This window comes from Nerophis lumbriciformis, linkage group LG13 (genome assembly GCF_033978685.3).
Source record: "Nerophis lumbriciformis linkage group LG13, RoL_Nlum_v2.1, whole genome shotgun sequence".
Classification (NCBI taxonomy): domain Eukaryota; kingdom Metazoa; phylum Chordata; class Actinopteri; order Syngnathiformes; family Syngnathidae; genus Nerophis; species Nerophis lumbriciformis.
The window spans coordinates 29639438-29660144 of NC_084560.2; the positions used below are offsets into that span (position 1 = coordinate 29639438).

The 20707-nt window shown below is 42.2% G+C and overlaps 1 protein-coding gene across 3 annotated transcripts in view; it reads left to right on the plus strand.

Annotated features, from left to right (window-relative positions):
• Positions 1-20707, plus strand: part of col4a2 (collagen, type IV, alpha 2) — a 108479-nt gene that overhangs the window by 42111 nt on the left and 45661 nt on the right. For 2 of the 3 annotated variants that reach the window (XM_061971124.1, XM_061971125.1), the window contains exon 3: positions 8168-8251. In XM_061971124.1, the coding sequence (XP_061827108.1) occupies positions 8168-8251 (84 nt within the window). Of the gene's footprint in view, positions 1-8167; positions 8252-18948; positions 19069-20707 lie in introns of those variants that run through there. The other variant, XM_061971128.2, reaches the window with a different exon arrangement.

A 20707-nucleotide genomic window follows, 5' to 3' on the forward strand; every position in this document is an offset into this window, starting at 1 on the left:
TGGAGCCGGCGCTGGTGTGGGTACCAGCCGTGGAGCCGGCGCTGGTGTGGGAACCAGCCGTGGAGCCGGCGCTGGTGTGGGAACCAGCCGTGGAGCCGGCGCTGGTGTGGGAACCAGCCGTGGAGCCGGCGCTGGTGTGGGAACCAGCCGTGGAGCCGGCGCTGGTGTGGGAACCAGCCTTGGAGCCGGCGCTGGTGTGGGAACCAGCCTTGGAGCCGGCGCTGGTGTGGGAACCAGCCTTGGAGCCGGCGCTGGTGTGGGAACCAGCCTTGGAGCCGGCGCTGGTGTGGGAACCAGCCTTGGAGCCGGCGCTGGTGTGGGAACCAGCCTTGGAGCCGGCGCTGGTGTGGGAACCAGCGCTGGTGTGGGAACCAGCCTTGGAGCCGGCGCTGGTGTGGGAACCAGCCTTGGAGCCGGCGCTGGTGTGGGAACCAGCCTTGGAGCCGGCGCTGGTGTGGGAACCAGCCTTGGAGCCGGCGCTGGTGTGGGAACCAGCCTTGGAGCCGGCGCTGGTGTGAGAACCAGCCTTGGAGCCGGCGCTGGTGTGGGAACCAGCCGAGGAACTTGGCATGGTGGAGCTTGGCGTGGTGGAGGTACTGGAGACGAAGCTTGGTGTGTCAGCCGAGGTGCAGGAACAGGTGCTAGCCGAGGTGCAGCTGGAGGTGGCCTAGCTGGCGGTTGTGGCTTAGCAGGACGAAGGACTGGTGGCGGTGGCCGTGCAGGAGGTTGCGGTTTAGCACGCCGGAAGACTGGTGGCGGTGGCCTTGCAGGAAGTTGCGGCTTAGCACGCCGAAAGACTGGTGGCGGTGGCCTTGCAGGAGGTTGCGGTTTAGCACGCCGAAAGACTGGTGGCGGTGGCCGTGCAGGGGGTTGCGGCTTAGCACGCCGAAAAACTGGTGGCGGTGGCCGTGCAGGTGGTTGCGGCTTAGTACGCCGAAGTTGTGCCACCGCACTAGCACAGTTCCCAGTACTAGCCCCCCCCTCAAGACGCGGATACCAGACGCGCTCTTTGCGGTTTGGAACCGTCTTCAAGGGTGGGTGGGGGGAGGTATGGAGGGGGGTATACTCTTCTTTAAATTGTCCAAATTGACTATTATTACTCCTCACTTGAGATTGGGTGGGAGCACAGGGGGAAAAAATATGTGCAGTGGGCGGAGCAATAGTCACTGGGGGCGGAAACAAAGTCACTGGAGGTGGAGTTTGAAAATCAGAATGTGACTGACTAGATTTACACTTAGCAAAAATGTCCTGATAATGTTTTATCTTAGAATGAAAATCATTTGGTATTGGCTGACAGAAAGAATTAGAAGAGGGAAAAAAAAAATCTTGTTCAATGATGTCATCAGAAGTGGGCGGAGTTACCTCTTCGGGAGGCGCCAATGAAATGACATCACTGTTACAACTGTCCATGTGACTTACAGCCCAATCGGAGAATTTTTTGGCGAAGTGGTCGATGGGGTTGCCAAACATCTGAGGAGGGGGAGTTTGAGCTGCATGTAGCTTGCTTCGGTCCGGGGGAGGAGTTTGCAGGAGCGGCGCGTCTTGGCGGCGAGGGAAAGACCTCCTGGCTGGCTTCCGTCTTTGACGGCGCGCACGGTACTGCGGTGTAGCGGCGATGTCTTCCGACCAGAGGGAATCGATGGGGATAAGAGAGCCTCCAGGTCCCCACATGAGATTCGACCTCTCCTCCGTCGAATAGCGAAGCGTCTCGGCTTCCATCGCTCGCAACACCATGAGCGTACCTTCGTCCAACTCCTCGTTAGCCAGTGCGGGAGAATTGTTTTTTGCTGGCTTCGTACTGAAACGACTTGGTCGCATAGTGATGCGGGTGTGGTTCTCCCAAGGATGCAGACGGCTTCGGACACAGCTTGCAGGTAGGAAAATGATTTATTTACAATATAAATCATTCGAAGAACAAACAAAAGACGTGCAAATAGCAAAAGGCAAAAACAAAAAGACTAGCGTGGGAGCTAGCAGGCAAAATGGCATAGCGTGAAAAGCTAGCGGGAATCAAAGTTGTCGTCATCAGTTGTGTAAGAACAAACTACGAAGCCAGACAGAGTGAGGCCAGAGTAAAGACTAAATAGCCCTCTGATTAGTGCCCGGGCAACAGGTGCGCGTCCCGAACACTAACCAGAGGCAGGTGAAAGTAATCAGCTGACATGGCAACTGAACACAAACAAAATCAAATGTGCTGAAAACATATGTGACGAGAAACATAAACAAACTATGATCCGTGCAGCGGATCGTAACACTATTCTGCCCATAAAGCACTCTAAAAAACACACAAAGACCTCCATCGACATTTTTTCTGTAAGTGTATATGTAATGTAGTAACAGGGACATTAATAATACAATGTAATATTTACGTACTTTGCTCATTTTAACCATACGTCGGCAAATTAATTTTTACACACGCATAACATACGCTATTTCCTTTAACAACAACAACTATTACTAATTATGGCAGACTTCATGACAGCCAACAAAGACTACTTTGGGACAAAATGATGACCCAGAACCTTATATTGTTGAGCCTGAATATACAGAGGGTTAACTGCAAGTTTTAGAAGCTGAGTTATAAGCAGATCCAGCAAGTAGCAGTATTGCTAAGTGCTAACTACAAACTACTAACATACTGTATTTAAACAATCACTTACAGTTCAATGTCTGCTTTCACTGGGGTGCCAATTGATGGGATGTTAATGTACTCTGTTTAGATAAAGAATTAATCATAATCCTCTAGCAGGTTCAAAATAAATTAAAAAAGGTGGGTGCAAACACTCGTCTTTTCGTGTCTTCTCGCCATCTCCAGGTCTAAGTTGAAAGTCAAAGTTGACCAACTTCTAGGTTTATGGCCACAACCTTTTACTATACAAGTAAGAGGCATGATTTCGAACCATTAATTTACTTTCACCAACTCCGAGGCAAAGCAGCAGCTCAGTATGTCAAAAGTTGCACAGGATATTCACCGCTCTTTGATCATTGCGCTGCTAAAAGTAGTTCCTCATTGTTAGTGCTTATAATAACAGTATTGCTAATACTTGGTCAATATGCAAGTCACGACAGGTAAATGGAGTATTGTTGCCGGTTTTTAGAACGCTTAATGAGCGCAATAGATGACTCCCATTGTTGCTTCATTGTTAGCCACCTCGTACGTGCCATATTTTATTTACAAATTGGAATGCATATAAAAAAAGAAAAGACATTTGTGTTCTTGTCACTTAGAGATTGTGAATTAAAACTCCAAAAAAAGAGCAGTTCCCAGGAAACTTGGTACACACCTGTAGGCAACTCACAAGCAAATTTCTATCAAATTTGAGCAAGACTGGTTAAAAAACATTGCCGCCATCAAGCAAAGGTGAAAATTATGCCAGCAATAATGAAGAAATTATTAAGAAGGTATTTTTTGTTTGTCTCTAGCTATGCGACATCCTGGCTAGGATGCTTCCATTTTTATTTCAGGGCAAGTGTAACCCTTCCATTGTGACTAAAATAGTGTAAAACTGAAAAAAATCCTGTGAAAATTGCATTTGCACAGCTTAATGCTGATCCACAACACACCCACTGTCTTTTGATGAATTGCTACAAAAATGTGTACACACCTTTCGGGGATCGATGAGCACATTTTGTGTAAAAAAAAAAACGTTTAGCAAAACTGGTTAAAAACATCAACCAAAATGTGATCTGCCGGGGCATGGGCAGGACTTAGCTACTAATTGGCCAAAAGTAATTGAACGTTATAAAACTTTGATGATACCTCCATGACACCAGAGGGGGCGCCACATCTGTCATTTACAAAACATCCGCAGATACCCCTAAATCGAACACGCATTCAAGTTTATTACAGTCTGGAGTTTGAAAAATATGCATCAAAATTGATGTTCTGCATCTTTAGCCTCGTTTCCACAAAGCAGTACAATTCGGTTCAGGTTTTTCAGCATGAAGAAAACAGGATACTGCTTTTGTTTGTCGTCAGCTGGGTCAAGTCATCTGCGTCAAGTCATCTGCTATTTTTGAGGACTGACGGTGCATTGCTCTCCATTAGGAGCTAAAGTCCTCTGTGCGGAAATTACGTAGTCTATTGTTTTATTTTGTCGTCCCAAGGTGGGAAAAGAGTCCTGCGGGGACAGTCCTGCATCCTCATTGGGGTGGGGTGATTTCCTGTCTTTAGTCAATTTTCGGAATAGGATGTTTGCGTCTTTATCGGTCTCCCAATGTGCTGAACATTCGAACTATACAGTCAGTAAAAATGGTATGGACTACCAGCATCATGTGTGGTAGAGATGAAAGCAAATAACACTTTAAAAGGAACCTTCAGATAGTTAACACAGAAATGCAGTCTTGTAGATTCCATATGGGCAACGAAGAGGGTCTTTTTGTTGAAAAGATAGGGGACCATTAAAGCGTGAGGATTCCCTGGTAAAAGAAGGGCTTTGTGTGTGAAGCGGGTCTCAATGTGGTCCTTTGTCAGCAGTGATGCTCTCCAAGTGACGAGGGGGAATTATTCTGATTCTTGAGCCACCACCGTGGGCACAAATTGGCCACTTTTAACAAGAGATGGGGGACATCTGGCGCCCTGTGGTATGAGTGTGTAGGTGGAGGACGTGGGACATGCAGAGATAGGATGGACTTGCAACTGTCAGGGGAACTTTAAGCTCATTCACCACGTACAAAGTGAATTTTCTTCATTCCCTAAGTGGATTATGATGTTGTTTTACTAATGGAGAATGTTCAGTGACCTGGAACTAGACCCAAACCATCAGATCAGTTCAAATGAAGACAAACCAAGTTTTAGTTGGAGTGTAAAATCTTTGGGCACCAAACGATTCGCCAATTCCCCTTTGACAATTCGATTCGGAATCGATTCTCAATTTAACACGATTCTTGATTCAAACCAATTCTCGCAATGTATTATTTGGGATAATCATTGTAATGGAACTTTTTCAAAACAGGTTACTGGTTAGGAAATCTCATTCTGGTTGCATGGTGATGGTCTAAAAAATATATTTAAAAAATGTATTCTTATGAAAAAAATAATAATAATTTAGAATAGATTTTTGAAAATATAAAAAAGTATTTAGAATTGGCAGATGGACAAGCGGTACAAAATGGATGGATGGATAGATAAAAAAAGAATTGCGTTCCGGATGTGAATACTTTTTTTTGGTGGACCCCTAAGTTTTAGTGCCTTTAATTCGATCAAGACCCTACTTCGTTTTGCCTCTGCTGCCTCTCATGTAGTCCCGACAAAATATACAAAGGCACTTGGCTCCACTTGGGAACAAGCGCCGATCTTGTCGTCGTCACGTCTTCAACATTCTAAACTAGCGCCTTTGACCTCTGCTTTATACGATGGGGACATGCTCCACTTGACGGCCTCACACGGCGCCATCAAGGACACACTGTGACAGTGACAGTGGGTGGTTTTGTCCGCGACAAAGCGGACCGGACTGTCCTTATCAAAGACGCATGGTCGTCTGTCATGTCTGCATGTCCACTGTGACTCACTGACCGTTTTAATTTTCCTGAGGGAACTCTCCTGAAGGAATCAATAAAGTACTATCTATCTACACTGCAGCTATAAACAGCAGCCATGTTCACAAACCACAAAGGGTGGAACAGTACGCGATAGTTACTGTTCAGAACGTACCTCAGTTTTAAGGTCACAGTTCGGTTCATTTCAGAACAAAATGCAAAATATAAAACTGCTTAGCTTTTGAGCAAACAGCTTTAATGGTTTTTAAATCAAAACGTTAAATAATGCAAACTGCTAGCAGGTTAATTCTCCCAAAGAATAACATTTTCAAATAATACTGAATAATTTAAAAGGTTTACAAGCCATGATTGCCGCTAAATGTGTCACTCAAATTGTTCTCTGTCAGAACACCTCTGTACTAGACGTGGACATCTTTGGGAACCTCATGATACGATTACGATTAAGGAGCTACGATTCGATTAAAAATCGATTGTTGGTGCATCTTGAATTTATGTATATTGATGCAGTTTTACATTTATTTTCCATTACTAAATAAGCAGTCATCACTTGCAACTTTTAAAAACAGTGCATTTGTAATAAGAAACAGTTTAAATAATTCCCATTACATTTATTAAATTAATGAAATGTGTGCAAAACTGGAACATAAGTGCTCTAAAATCAAAGAGCTGGTCGGATTGCTTGGTGAGGTGGCTCGCTGCAGTCAGCCAAATTTTATAACTGTCTGCATTACTTTATTTACAGTAAATAAATAATCGATTATTGATGTTTACTAATCGATTTTACAATTGCCCATGTCCAAATTGCGGTATATCTAAAAATTGGTTATTTCCCCGACCTCTACTCTGTACCATTCCAAGCATTTGATACCGAAATATCCATTTACGATTACATGTGTCATTACTAAGACTGGGCCAATAGTCAATAAATCAATTAACCAAATAATAAATGACAATGAGCTCGCCTTGTGCGTGTGTCTTTGTTTTCTTTTTCTCTCGCTTTCAAACCGGGTGCAAGAGGGTTCACTCTGTGCATCACCCTCAGCACCTGAGTGTGTTTATTTAATAGTAGAACTAAATGAACAGAGTGAACATTCTTGTCAGTCGTATCTGACACTTTTGATGCATGCCGATAAATTCCGATACACTACAGGTGCCCAATCTGGCCCTGCCAAGTCATTTAATGTGGTCCGCCACGTTACTTTATGTGGTACTGCTGCTTTATTTTATGTGGTCCGCCGCATCATTTAAAGTGGCCTGCCGTGTCATTTTAAGTGATATGCAACATTTTAATTCATGAGGCCCGCCACGTCATTCTATGCCATGTTGGTTTTGTGGTTCGCCATGTAATTTGTGTGACCCGCAAAAAAAAAATAGTCTGAAAACAATAAAGCTCTTTCTGACAAAATGCATGTATTATTGTTTAAATTTTGACAGAAAGATGTGATGCATCCAATTGTATATATTGTTCATTTTAATATTTTCCGATTCTGCAACAAGCAAAGCAAGCTATCCATCAATCTAACAATAATGAAAAACACTTTACTTTGCAAATTGTGTAACAAGGCTATTCTATATTTATATTCATATTCACTGTTACATGCGACCCTCTGAGGGCAGTGCCTATTGCGATGTGGCCCTCAATAAAAACGAGTTTGACACACCTGCGACACACAGTTTTTGGTGGATATCAACATCCCATATCAACATCAGATCGGGACATTCCTAATCGTGATCAAATTGTGAGGTGCCCAAAGATTCCCACCTCTAATTATATTATTATGATATACTATGATTACATTTGTGCTTAACTTAATGCTGACAAAAGTATTGTTTATCAGCAAAAATGTAGGGTATAATGGGCCTCATTCAGCAATAAGTTCTCAACTTTTCCTCTTATCTTTCTTCCTTAGAGATTTCCAAAGAGGAGTCCATTCAAAAACAGTGTGTGTGCGTGTGTGCGTGTGTGTGTGTGTGTGTGTGTGTGTGTGTGTGTGTGTGTGTGTGTGTGTGTGTGTGTGTATATGGTATTTTGAAATGTCTAAATATTGCTCATTTTGCTATATGTCTGTCTGTCTGTCTGATATATATATATATATATATATATATATATATATATATATATATATATATATATATATATATATATATATATATATATATATATATATATATAAGAACATTAGACAATAGAAGTAAGGGAACTTGTCACACTTAAGAACAAATCGGCCACCCTAAGAGTGCTCTGGAGCACTCGTAGATTTTGTTCTTACCTACGAACAAATCCCAGCTAAGAAAACATTGGTGAATACAAAAATCTCCTTAAAAACTTCGTAAGTGGGCCTAAGAACAAAATTTGTTCTTAAGAACGGTTGCTGAATGGGGCCCAATGTATCCTCTGACAAAATGTGTTATCAGCCCAAGCCTAACCATGACGTCCCTACTTTTAACAACCTTTATACCCTTGTCCTGGAACTATCGCATTCCTTTGTACGCAAGCTTGATTCCGGATTGATCTTTTGTACTACCTTTAACAGCAACCCAGAAAAATGTTGGCTAAATCCATGCTGGCTGTGTAAAAGGGCGCTATCATATGACCCAGTTTCCTTGTGTGTTTTGGTATGTATTCCCCGGCGAGTAATAGTTACATGTTGTATGTTTCTGTCTCCAGGGTGGAAAGAAGCACAGCGGTCCATGTGGAGGAAGAGACTGCAGCAGTGGTGACTGCAAATGTTTCCCAGAGAAAGGTGCCAGGGTGAGTTTCTTACTGTTCTAAATATCTTCATAAATAAACCTCTCGGTCATCACACTGGAATTACCAAATAAGGTTACAATCACACAGCATTCTGTCTGAAGTCGTTGGTAAAGGTGCAATATTGCGACACCTCTGCCTAATGGTGTTTAGATAGCAACTGTTCACATTCCAGACCAGGCCTATTCAACTTAATTTTTTTGGCGGCCACATTATCAGGGACCAGGGACACAGATTTCTCTCTTCACTAGTATTCCTATTTTGTATACTGCTGAGAATCTTCTGTTTTTATAGACCTACTGCAAAAAAACTAGTCAAAGATTATCTAAATAACAGATATATATAGTGTTTTCAGCAATCTGCTGTGTCTTCTCCAAGTTTTGTAACTGAATTCTCGGGCCGGTCTGGTGTCATTCCTGGGCCGGATTTGGCCCCATGGCCGCCTGTTGAATAGCCCTGATCTAGAAACTTTTTTCTACATTCTGTCTATTCTTCAAGCTTCACAACTACAAACCCAGTTCCATAATGGCACCAGTGCCAATGTAAATGGTAGCAACCAGACCAAAAAAAGGTGCCTTATTTTGGTGCTAAATAAATGCATGCTCAGATTGTCTCAGTGCTTGGTGGTGATATTATAAAAGTAACGTCCTGTAAGTAATGTAGTGTCTCGGCAAAGTCTTTTTTAGCTTTAATGCCGATCTTAACATGCCATCAGCAGCCCTCGTAACACAGCTAGCGCGCTCGGCTAGTCAGTTGCCACAACAACAACAGAGTACTTCCGCATTATGCACCAATGACGGTTACGTCGAGCGAGGTTGCATTCACAAACATCCGGAATTAAGAGCGTCAAACATTACACCTCAAGCAAATCGTTTTGTGCACGTTCTCTATGTTCTGTATTGCTGCAATAATTATGATAATTTGTTGTGAATTTGTATTTCTTATTTATGAATGCATTACTTGGCTATTAATTGATATATGTAATTGAAGTATTTCCATTACTAGTCTGTTCTAAATGAATGTCACAAAATTACATAGAAATAAAACTGCATTGTTTTTTTTTACAAAAATGTGCATGTTTCACATTTTTTAAGTATCTGTTTATGCACCTTTAAGGCTGAAACATGTTCTCGTGCCACGTCGCTTGAAAGACTCTTGATTTGTTTATAGCTCTTCCGCGGTTACTGATGTGTGACTTGCAATTCTCTTCCAAAATGCCAGAGGGCAGCGTTTTCCTGGGTGAGAAAACACAACACTTGTTGACTAGCTATTAGCTTCCTGTGTGTTGTAGTTGTAAACAACGGCGACAGAAGCGTAATTTTTGTTGGAGCTGAAACTAATCGTTCTTGAACAACGGTCACTTTTATTGTCCAAATTGCTCCGAGCAGAAGACGTTCGCGAAGATGGGCGGGGACCCCCAAATGACTCGAGGCAGAAGACAGGAAGGAAGTACAACCCCAGATTATGTACTAATGTACAGAGGGGGAGGAGCCAGTCGGTGTCAGTCACGCAAGATACGTGGCTTAGACTTAGACTTAGTTCCTCCCTTTCCTAATGGAACATTGGGCAACGAGTCCCCTCCATTTTCTCCGGTCTCTGGCGGCTCTTCTTTCTCTGTGCCAGCTGACACCCGTCTCCCTTGGGTCTTCCTTGATTGTCTGTCTCCACGTCTTCTTCGGCCTCTATGTCACGTTCATCTATAGTGAGTGGTGGAAAGTGTTGTATTTGTCCAACGGCCATGGCCTTGGTCTTTTCTTGGCTTATTCGTAGTCCGACTTTTCATGGAGATTGTTGGTCATCTCTTGGAGTACACGCTGAGTATGGCTAACCAGAGCCAGGTCATCCGCAAAGTCTAGGTCGGTTAATCTGCCCCCTCCCCACTTGATGCCAAAGTTTTCCCCGGTGACAGACTTCTTCATCACAAAGTCAATGAGCTACGTGACGCAAGATCATATTTCAGCCTTTAAGCACCGGCATTGTTTTTTAAGTATCGATTTGGTGCTAGTCTTGGTTAAAATATAAACGACACACGTCCCTGATCACAAAAGATGACTTTGAGTCATACAGAAGACCCAGGACTTAGACACACAGCACTTTCTTGCAGCTAATGTGATGGAATTCACATCATTAATCACGGTAAACGCAGAAGGTCAGTTGGGGAAGTGGTGTGTAGTGTGTGGGAGAGCCACTAAGCAAAGAAATGAAAGACGAAGACAAGTGTGAGGAACCTGAACCCATAGAGTCAGACATAGACTAAACATGCTGGGATATTCATCTCTCAATGAATGACGACAGGCAGCCCTTCTCGAAAACACGTGCTGGCCATATCGGTACAGTACGTGACTTTCTCATCCCTAGAGTTCTGTAACGTTCGAAAATGGGACAAGCAACGCCTACTATTGGCCACATGTGAGAGGCTTTCCATCTGTTCTGCAAAGTGAGAAGAAAGTGCTGCCTATAGAACCAGTTAGGAACGTATAAGTGTCTGCAATTATAGGTCCCCTTTTTTGCAAAAAATATTTTTTAGCAGCATACTTGCCAACCCTCCCAAATTTTCCAGGAGACACGAATTTCAGTGCCTCTCCCGAAAATCTCCCGGAACAACCATTCTACCAAAAATCTCCCGATTTCCAGCCAGACAACTATATTGGTGGCGTGCCTTAAAGGCACTGCCTTTAGCGTCCTCTCTCACCTGAAAACGAGACTATTATACATGTCTCCGTTATCCATAGGTTTATCTATAACCCATAAAGTAGGCAGGCACGGAACTATTTCTCAGCGTGTGTTTATTACAGCCGGCACGTTAATACTGTAGCGGCTGGCGACGGGGTGTTAGCCAATGACTTTGGCTGGGGGGGGGCGGGACTTCCGGGAGAGATAGGGAAGTTACGTTGTTAATAGGAAGTGGGTGTTCGAGTTTTTCCGGGAAAAGGGATAGACACACATTGGAGCTGTTGTGTGGTTGAATTACATCTTGTGCAATAAAGACAAGACAAACAAAGAAGTCGTATGAGCGTACATTCCTGGGATTATTACAATACACTGACACACAACATCCAGATTCCCATCATTCCGTTCTCATTTGCGGATGTTTTTAACAAATCCGTGAAGGATATGTTCCGGATTCAGAGATCGCTCGCCCGTACTCAAAAGGCAGAACAAAAGCTACTCAAATAGTGAAAGGTAAGTGTTTTTTTTTTTTTAAGTAAGCAGCAAGTACAGTACAGTTAGTAGAAAAACTGTGTTTTCATTACTGTACTATATATATATATATATATACCGGTATATATATATATATATATATATATATATATATATATATATATAAGAAATACTTTAATTTCAGTGAATTCTAGCTATAAATATACTCCTCCCCCTTAACCCCGCCCTGCGGCACCGCCCACCCCGACACCGCCCACCCCCCCAATCTCCCGAATTCGGAGGTCTCAAGGTTGGCAAGTATGTTTAGCAGTAATATGCGTCACTAAGGCCTGTTTATGAGCATCAAATATGAGAAATAATCTCATCATCTCGCTCATTGTTTGCTCCACTTTTAAGAGAAGCACTAGGTCGCTTTTGAATTTCACTCCTTTCTCATGGATACAATACCACCCCTGAGCCCTATCTAAATGATCCTGCCCCAATTATACTGCCACCAATTTGTTTAAGAAATAGCAGGCTTTGCTACAAATCTTAAAATACAAGCTCTGACATTTTACATGCGCTCTTCACGCATGTAAAATCGTGAGGCCCTACGCACGGTGGCTGATGGACCTGGGTATATGGCATCTTTTACGTTGGATAAGGGAAGAATTACAGTGTGTTTGTAAAAAGTGGCGCTTCTTAGAGACAAACACAGCTCATTAGCATTAAAGCTACAGACACACAAAATATTTTTGGTAACACTTTAGTATGGGGAACATATTCACCATTAATTAGTTGCTTATTAAAGTAACAAAGACTTAATTTAGAGTTATTTGGACACTAGAGGAACATGTAAGGGTTAGGGTTAGGGTTACTAATAAGCAATAATTCTGAGGTTCTTGAGGGAAGACTCTTAGTTAATGGCTTACTGGTTGTATAATAAGGCCATGCAGAATAAGGCATTAATAAGTACTTAATAATTACTAATTAAGAGCCAATATATTACTAATTTGCATGTTAATAAGCAACTAATTAATGGTGAAAATGTGTTCCCCATACTTAAGTGTTACCAATATTTTACATAAATCTACAAACACAGCTTGCTCAGTGGCCTTGTGGTTAGAGTGTCCGCCCTGAGATCGGTAGGTTGTGAGTTCAAACCCCGGCCGAGTCATACCAAAGACTATAAAAACGGGACCCATTACCTTCCTGCTTGGCACTCAGCATCGAGGGTTGGAATTGGGGGTTAAATCACCAAAATGATTCACGAGCGCGGCCGCCGCCGCTGCTCACTGCTCCCCTAACCTCCCCGGGGGTGGAACAAGGGGATGGGTCAAATGCAGAGGATAATTTCACCACACCTAGCGTGTGTGTGACAATCAGTGGTACTGTAACTTTAATGGCGTGTTGGAAAGCATACTTCATATTAACTGATGTAAGGTCGCATTTTAAATAGTTGAAAAATAGTATAATATGGGAACATTATCATACAGGTTGTTGCATTGTTATGGGAACCAAAGATGCTTCTACCCAGACTGAGACTCCCATTAAAAGCTACCTTGTAGGTAGCAGTCTTAATAAACCACAGTGAAGTTAGCTACGCCGACTATTTTACAAGAGCGACTTTACAGTAGCACTGGCCTTTGACCCCAGCATGCTCACCGAGGAGGATACAGGAAAAGCCCATAAAAAGGCGAAGGCACGGACAGGGAGGAAGTTCCACATTCCACATCTGAGCAATGTGCGACCAGAGGGTCAACAGATAGCTTTATCTTCCTCATCCTCCTCGCGCTCGCTCACTCGCTCGCTGACTCGCTACCTGCGTCAAAAGGATTTCCATCATGCAGAAAACATGTGATAACGACGTGCCAAGCGCGAGAAAAGCTTCACACTTAGGATGTGTAGTCTTGACTCCAAAACTGTTAAATTAGGAACGTGTGTTTGTCTGACCAATCGTAGTGAATAATATTTTTTCTGCAGTCAGCAGCGTACAAATAACAAAAACATGTTCAACAAGTACGACGGAAAACAAGATGTTTCCTCACAGATGTGTTGATGGTCATTTTATTTCTCCTTCCCTCCAAAATCTCTCTCCCCCAAAGGAGATCTATGGCGGTTAACAGCTGCCTGATTTGGCCGAGTCTGAACTCAGCTGTGGTGTTGTTGGATGGCGCTTGTTAAGAGGCTAAATGGTGGCTTGTAGATACGCTATCCTACCATGTACTAACAGTGACTAAGAGTGATACAAAGAGGGCCTTAGTGGGAACCCAATACTCTCGCCTCATAAATCTTTTGCTGCAGCCCAAGCCTTACCACCCACTCCCCTGGCAGAGATCATCTTTGGAGGAATGCTGAAAAACATCTCCTCCATAAATCATTCATCTATCATTAATGATTGTGTTGTGAACACCTAAAAGTGGAGGTGTTTTCTTTAAACCTTTAAGAAGTCTGTTAAACTTCCCCACATTAAAGGGTGTGTTATTTTTTTATACATTTAAAACACTTCCTTGTGGTCTACTTCAGTGTTTTTCAACCACTGTGCCGCGGCACACCAGTGTGCCGTGAGATACTGTCTGGTGTGCCGTGGGAAATTATACAACTTCATCTAATTGGTCCAAAAAATGTTTTTTGCAAATCATTAATTATAATCTGCAAATAATATGCCGTTGCTTAGTGTATGTGCTGTGTAGAACCTGGCAGTGTAACCACCTAATACTCCATGTCAGTAGGTGGCAGCAGGCACTTAATTACTTTGTAAAAGTCGGAATGTGTCGGGTGAGACGAGGATGGTTTGTTGTGATCCCAATATGCAGACCACAGCGGGAGGCAGCGTGCAGGTAAAAAGGTATGTAATGCTTAAACCAAAAATGAACAAAAGGGAAAGGAAAATGTAATGGCTATGCAAAACGAAAGTAAAACTGAACTGGCTACAAAGTAAACAGAAACAAAATGCTGGACGACAGCAAAAACTTACAGCGTCCGTAAAGTACATCTGTACATGACATGACAATCAACAATGTCCACACAAAGCAAGATAGCAACAACTTAAATAGTCTTGCTTGCTAACACAAAGCAGGTGCGGGCAATAGCGCTCAAAGGAAGACATGAAACTGCAACAGGAAAACACCAACAAAACAGGAAGGGCCACCGAGCAAGACAAGAACTAAAGCACTACACACAGGAAAACACAAACAAACTAAAAATAAGGCACGGCGACCAGGTGGAGTTTCATTTTGTAACGTTTTCTGCTGGTGGTGTGCCTCCGTATTTTTTTATGAAAAAAATCTGCCTTGCCTCAAAAAAGGTTGAAAAACACTGGTCTATTTAACATGTAATAGTGGTACTTTGGTCAAAATGTTTTTGATGTTTTGCAGACCATTTTCAAGCCACTTTCTGACCGTTTCTTCAGGATGTGCCATTTTGTGGGTGGTCTTATTTACGTGTCTCCATTTCAACAGCGTCTTCTCCCCGTCATCTTTGTTATAGTTTTTAGCGCTTCCATAGAGAGTCTACTGACGGACTAAGTTCAAACTATACGATACTAGTTTGTATTAGAAATGGCAACAGCATAGGATACATGTCCATGTATGAGTCAGTCTGCCCCACAACAAGAGGAAAGAAGGAAAAAGAAGGAGCTTATTGACTATAGCACGGACTGCAATGGCGGACTCACGCAAAGCCCTTTGGGAAAATGTATACCATATATGGATAATCCACTGGTGTCACACTGAAATACTACATAATAGTTTATTTTTGGTGTTTATAAACCTTTAAATTAGGGCCGTCAAATGATTCATTTTTGGAATTTGGATTAATCACAGGTGTTTACTCTCTTGCATGATTAAAATTTGCACACAAATGCAATTTTATTGTCAGAATGTCATCCAGATGTCATCCAGGAACGTTTTTAAACATTTTTCTTGAAAGCATGTCTTTTATTTGCACAAAACTTGGTAATATCAAATTCTTTCAGGCTGTATTTTGGAGTGAAAATTGCCAGTGAGCACACCAGTCGGAGTCTCCTTGTACTGACGTTTGCATTGATCTGATCACTTACCGACTAAGGTAAAAAGAGCTTGTACGATCAAAATAAATTGCATGATTAATCTTAGTGCCTTCATGATTAATACAATATTTTAGGGATTAATCACATGAGTTAACTTGTTAACTTTGACGGCCCTACTTTGAATACTTGATAGTAACATAACTTATTTGTTTTTTTGTGGGGGGGTTTTATCCATAATATACATTTCAAGGAGTGTTTATGTAATGTTATTATAGTTATTATTATTATAAATAATAATTACCCTGCCTACCGCCCGAATGCAGCTGAGATAGGCTCCAGCACCCCCACGACCCCAAAAGGGACAAGCGGTAGAAAATGGATGGATAAATAATAATTATAAAATGAATTATATAGGTTAGTGATTGTCAATAACATAGATTTTAATGTATTGTTATTTTTTCGACAGCTTTAGAAAAACTCACATTCACAAAAAAAACTACCTGAGATATAAATAAATAAATATGAATGATATTTTGGGGATTTTAATCGAATTTAGCATTTAATTTCACTGCTTTTTATCGAGAAAACCAAGCTAAAATATTACCATTCACACACATATTAAACATGTACTGTACTATATTTTATTAGGTCAATAGACAAAGTGGGACATTTTGATACATGCTTTTGAATAGGAAAAAATAGCACCATCTGGTGGACAAGTATAAAAGGCCAAATTGATCATCCATCCATCCATTTTCTACCGCTTGTCCCTCTTGGGGCAGTGGGGGTGCTGAAATCATTTGTTCAAATTCACAGAATTGCCTTAGTTAATGTTAAGATATGTGTAGGATCAAAACGAACATGTCCAATTGTTTTGAATAGGGCATTGTTTGTTATTAAAGGAGCAAAAACATGGTTTTGTGTGTAGCATTGTCGTTTTAGATTCATGTAAGGAACAGAGATGATATCTCTTAAATGTTTGGAAAATAAATATCCTCTGGCAAATTTGACCTTTACTCACCATTGCCAAAAAGACTTGGAAAAAAATAAACAAAATGGCACAAAATGTCAGCACGATAACTGAAGGGTTAATAAGAAAGCTCACAAGTCCTCTTTTGAGGTGTTATCAGAACAGTCTACAGTCAACCCAGAGTCGAACAGTCCAAGTAGAACAAAAGGCAACCTGTGTCTTCCTCCAGAAAGCGTTTTCGCACATGAATGCTGGCTTTTGTTTCGTCTTTTTTTTTGACGATCTTTAGCTCTCAGAAACAAGAAGTGCCTTGAGATTTTACACAGACGAAGCAACTTTGACAACAGTGACGTCTGTTTGAGGCCATCTTGATGAGGTCTGGGCAACCGTAGTGAAGACATTAGGCAGATGTTGGGGAATCTGTCCCTTCCATCCTGGGAAACACTGCCCCTCAGCTGATGTTGGGACAGGAAATGACACATCTCTCAGGAAGTGGAGTACAATGGCAGTCCACTGATCTTTTTTTTCCGATTTCGATGGCTTCTGTTTTTGTGAGAAAAAGATTGCCTGTTTGCCAACAGCGGCTAAAAATGGCTGCCTTTTTTGTTCTGTTCTGTTCTGTTCGATTCTCCATTCTGATTTCATTGCCCAGGACAGGCTAGCGGCCCGACTTGGAATGTGGTGGTTCAAAGACTTTTGCGAGTGTTTTTAGCGAAAAGGATGGAAGTCCTTTGTTGTTGTTTGATAGCTTCCCTCTGAGGGATCACAACCACTTGGAAAGGCCATACTTTATAGCCCCCGGGTGTGTCTGATCATGCCAGAACAATTCAGAACCTTCCAAAGGCATGACGTAAATGGTTAGTCAAGAATGCGCTTTATTAAGCAAACAGGAAGCACTGTTTTCTCTGTGGATGAGGACTAACCCTTGAACTTAAAACTCTGGATCACATCTTGGATTCTTTCATACTATAGCATCCATGGGCTCCATTTAAGGTAGATGGTGTATCCTTTGGCGCCTAATTAGATCCCTTAAGCTAGATCCCAACAAGGCCTGGCAAACAGAACTAGCAACTGTTTGGCAATGAACACAAATGGTGATTAGCAGGTGGAAGTGGAAGTCTGGGAAGTTCCAAATCTGTTGCTGTTACTAGAACTGTGGATTAGTTTGTTAGATTTGGACGAGCTCCATGTGGAAATTAGACAGATTGAACCAGAGCTCTTCTAGTGTGATGTTATGAAGTAGAAGGATTTAAGATGGAATGACGTCCAGCGTTGGCAGCTGTTGAGCAACAGGTGCATGATTTTAAGGATAAGATGTTTTGTCCAGTTAGAAAAACACTAACTGACAACGTGTTCTTTAAAGAATTCAGTAGGGTTTGGTGCACTGAATGGGAGTCAAATGAAGTACTCTAGCTACATGACATGTACTGCTTTGCTGTACTTCAAAATCATGGACTACACAGTATGAAAACCCTTTTTGAATTTAAGATTATAAGTAACAGCCAATATGGGTTTTGTCCTAATCATTCAACTGCTACAGCGATTATGGAACTAACTGCAGAAATCGCCAACGCAATAGACAAAAAGCACTATTTAGTAAAAATCTTTGTAGATCTTTAAAAAGCGTTTGATGCGCTGGACCACAATATATTGTTGCATAAATTATATAAATATGGTATAAGAGGTGTGGCACACCAACACGTTACAAGCTATTTAAAAACAGAAATCAGTTTGTTGATATCAACAACATAAAGTCTAAAAATGATAATATAACTTGCGGAGTACCTCTGACTTTTTCTTTTATATTTAGTAAATTACATTGTGACTGTATTATTTACTTAGGTGCATTCTATTTACGGATGACATCACTTTATTTTATTCAGGAGAAAATATAAATGACGTCCTACAAATTGTAGAAAATGAATTCCAGAATATGATGATGTGGTTCAATGCCAATAAATTGTCCTTAAATATTAGCAAAACTAAATTTATGATTTATGATATGATGGTGAAACTATAACATAAGTGAGGAGGTTGAAAACAAGATGGCGCCGGTGTGTCTGGCTCACCGCTTGTCTATGATCACTATTGTCTGTTTTGTGGTTATGTTGACGTGTGTTTCGAGGACCATCGACTCACTTCTAGTGTATGAACGCCAGGAGTTGTTGAGGATTGGGGAGTCAGTACGGTCATGTGAACTTTACAATGCAAGAGACCCGGATTCATGTTTCCATGCTAACCTACCTGAGTGCTTCCGTCGGGTGAACGCGCCGCTGCCCAGGAAGCGGAAACGCCGAGGAGTACGATCCGGCCGACTGCTAAAGGTGAAAGCTTGGCTGGCACTGTATCCTGACGCAGTGAGGTCCTCGGCAATTCCCCGGGAGTACAGCGACTGTTTTGGTCGCTATTTGTCACGCCGCGCGCTTTGGCTGGTCGGGTCTTGGTTGGTGCCAATCATCGGACAGCGGGAGGATCCCTGCGCGCTGCGCCCTCTTCGCTCGTCTCACCCGGGCTCAGGTGGCGTGTCCCTGGCTAATCTTCGGTCAATGAGCTGGGCACCGTACGTGGCTACAACAACGTCTACGAGGTGTGCACTTGTGAATGCGAGATCCGTGATGAACAAGACTTTCGTTCTTCAGGACTTTTTCTCATCATGCTCTTTGGATATACTGTTCTTGACAGAAACCTGGATCGGCACCGGTGAGTCTGCTGCTTTTTCAGAGCTATTACCTCCAGACTGTACTTTCATTAACACGCCGAGAACAAGCGGTCGTGGCGGGGGTTTAGCTATTGTTTTAAAGGAAAGCGTTCATCACAAGGTGATCGTGGAGTGGTCTTTTCCCTCCTTTGAACGGAGCTGTTTCGAGCTGCGACAGACTGATCCAGTATTTTGTGCTGTGATCTACAGACCACCAAAGCACAACAAAGATTTTATCAAGGACTTTTCGGACTTCATTGCTTTTAGTCTGGTGCGCTACGACAAGATTTTAATCGTCGGGGATTTTAATGTACACGTTTGTTGTCCTTCTAAACCCATGGCCGGAGAGTTTTTGGACTTGATCGAAGGTTTTAATTTGGCTCAGCATGTTACTGGCCCAACGCATGTACACGGACACACTTTAGACCTTGTACTGTCTTATGGTTTTAATGTTGACAATGTCGTTGTTGGTGATGCTGTGTTTTCCGATCATAGTCCTGTTATGTTCAATTTAAGTTTGGACCCTGATGTAAAACCGCCTGCCGTGCGTCATGGGCGTGTTATTAGAACTGACACTGCAGCCGCCTTTTCTCCTTTGTTCACTGTGTCTATGCAGAATATATCACACTCTGCAGACACTGAACAATTAATGTGCTCTTTTATTTCCACATGTTCTGAGATTCTGGACAGTATAGCGCCCCTCAGAGCTATACGTCCAAAGTCAAAACAGGAGCCTTGGCTCAATGAAACCACACGCACAGCTCGGCGTGAGTGGCGAAGGGCGGAGCGTAAGTGGAAAAGGGATCACTTGGAGGTCTCTTATCAAATTTTAAAAGAAAGCTGTCAGAACTATCAAAGTGTGGTTAAAGCTGAAAAAACTAAATATTTGTCAGACTTAATTTCAAATAGTATCAACAAGCCACGTGTTCTTTTTAAATCTATTAGTTCTGTTCTTAATCCGAATCCAGCCACTTCACTAGAGATGACAAGGGAAACTTGTGAAAAATTTCTCTCCTTTTTTAACGACAAGGTTGCTACTATTTGGGCAAATCTTTCTCCTTCTCCATTTAGTTTCAATGTGGCCACTCGGTGCTCGGCTGTGTTTTGTCAGTTTGAGCCTGTGTCCATGCCTGAGCTTACAGGAATAGTCGACAAACTAAAACCCTCGTCCTGTCCCACAGACCCAGTCCCCCCTCGCTTTTTTAAAGAAGTCTGGGACTCTATTGACTTATCTGTTAGGGACATCATCAACAGCAGCTTGATTTCTGGCAGTGTGCCCTCTTTTTGTAAAGGAGCTGTTGTTGAGCCTTTGATCAAAAAAACAGGTCTTGATCCTACAAGTTTGTCAAATTATCGGCCCATTTCTAAATTACCTTTTGTGTCAAAAATTATGGAGAAATGTGTTTTGGCGCAACTACAACCTTTTTTAGATGAAAATAGCACTTTAGATCCATTTCAGTCTGGATACAAAGCTTTGCACAGTACTGAATCTGCACTTTTAAAGGTTTTTAATGATTTGCTTTTAATATCTGATTCTGGCAGCTCTGCCATTTTAGTGCTTTTAGATCTTACAGCTGCCTTTGACACAGTCGACCACACAATTCTTTTAGATCGCCTGAGAGACTGTGTGGGTGTCAGGGG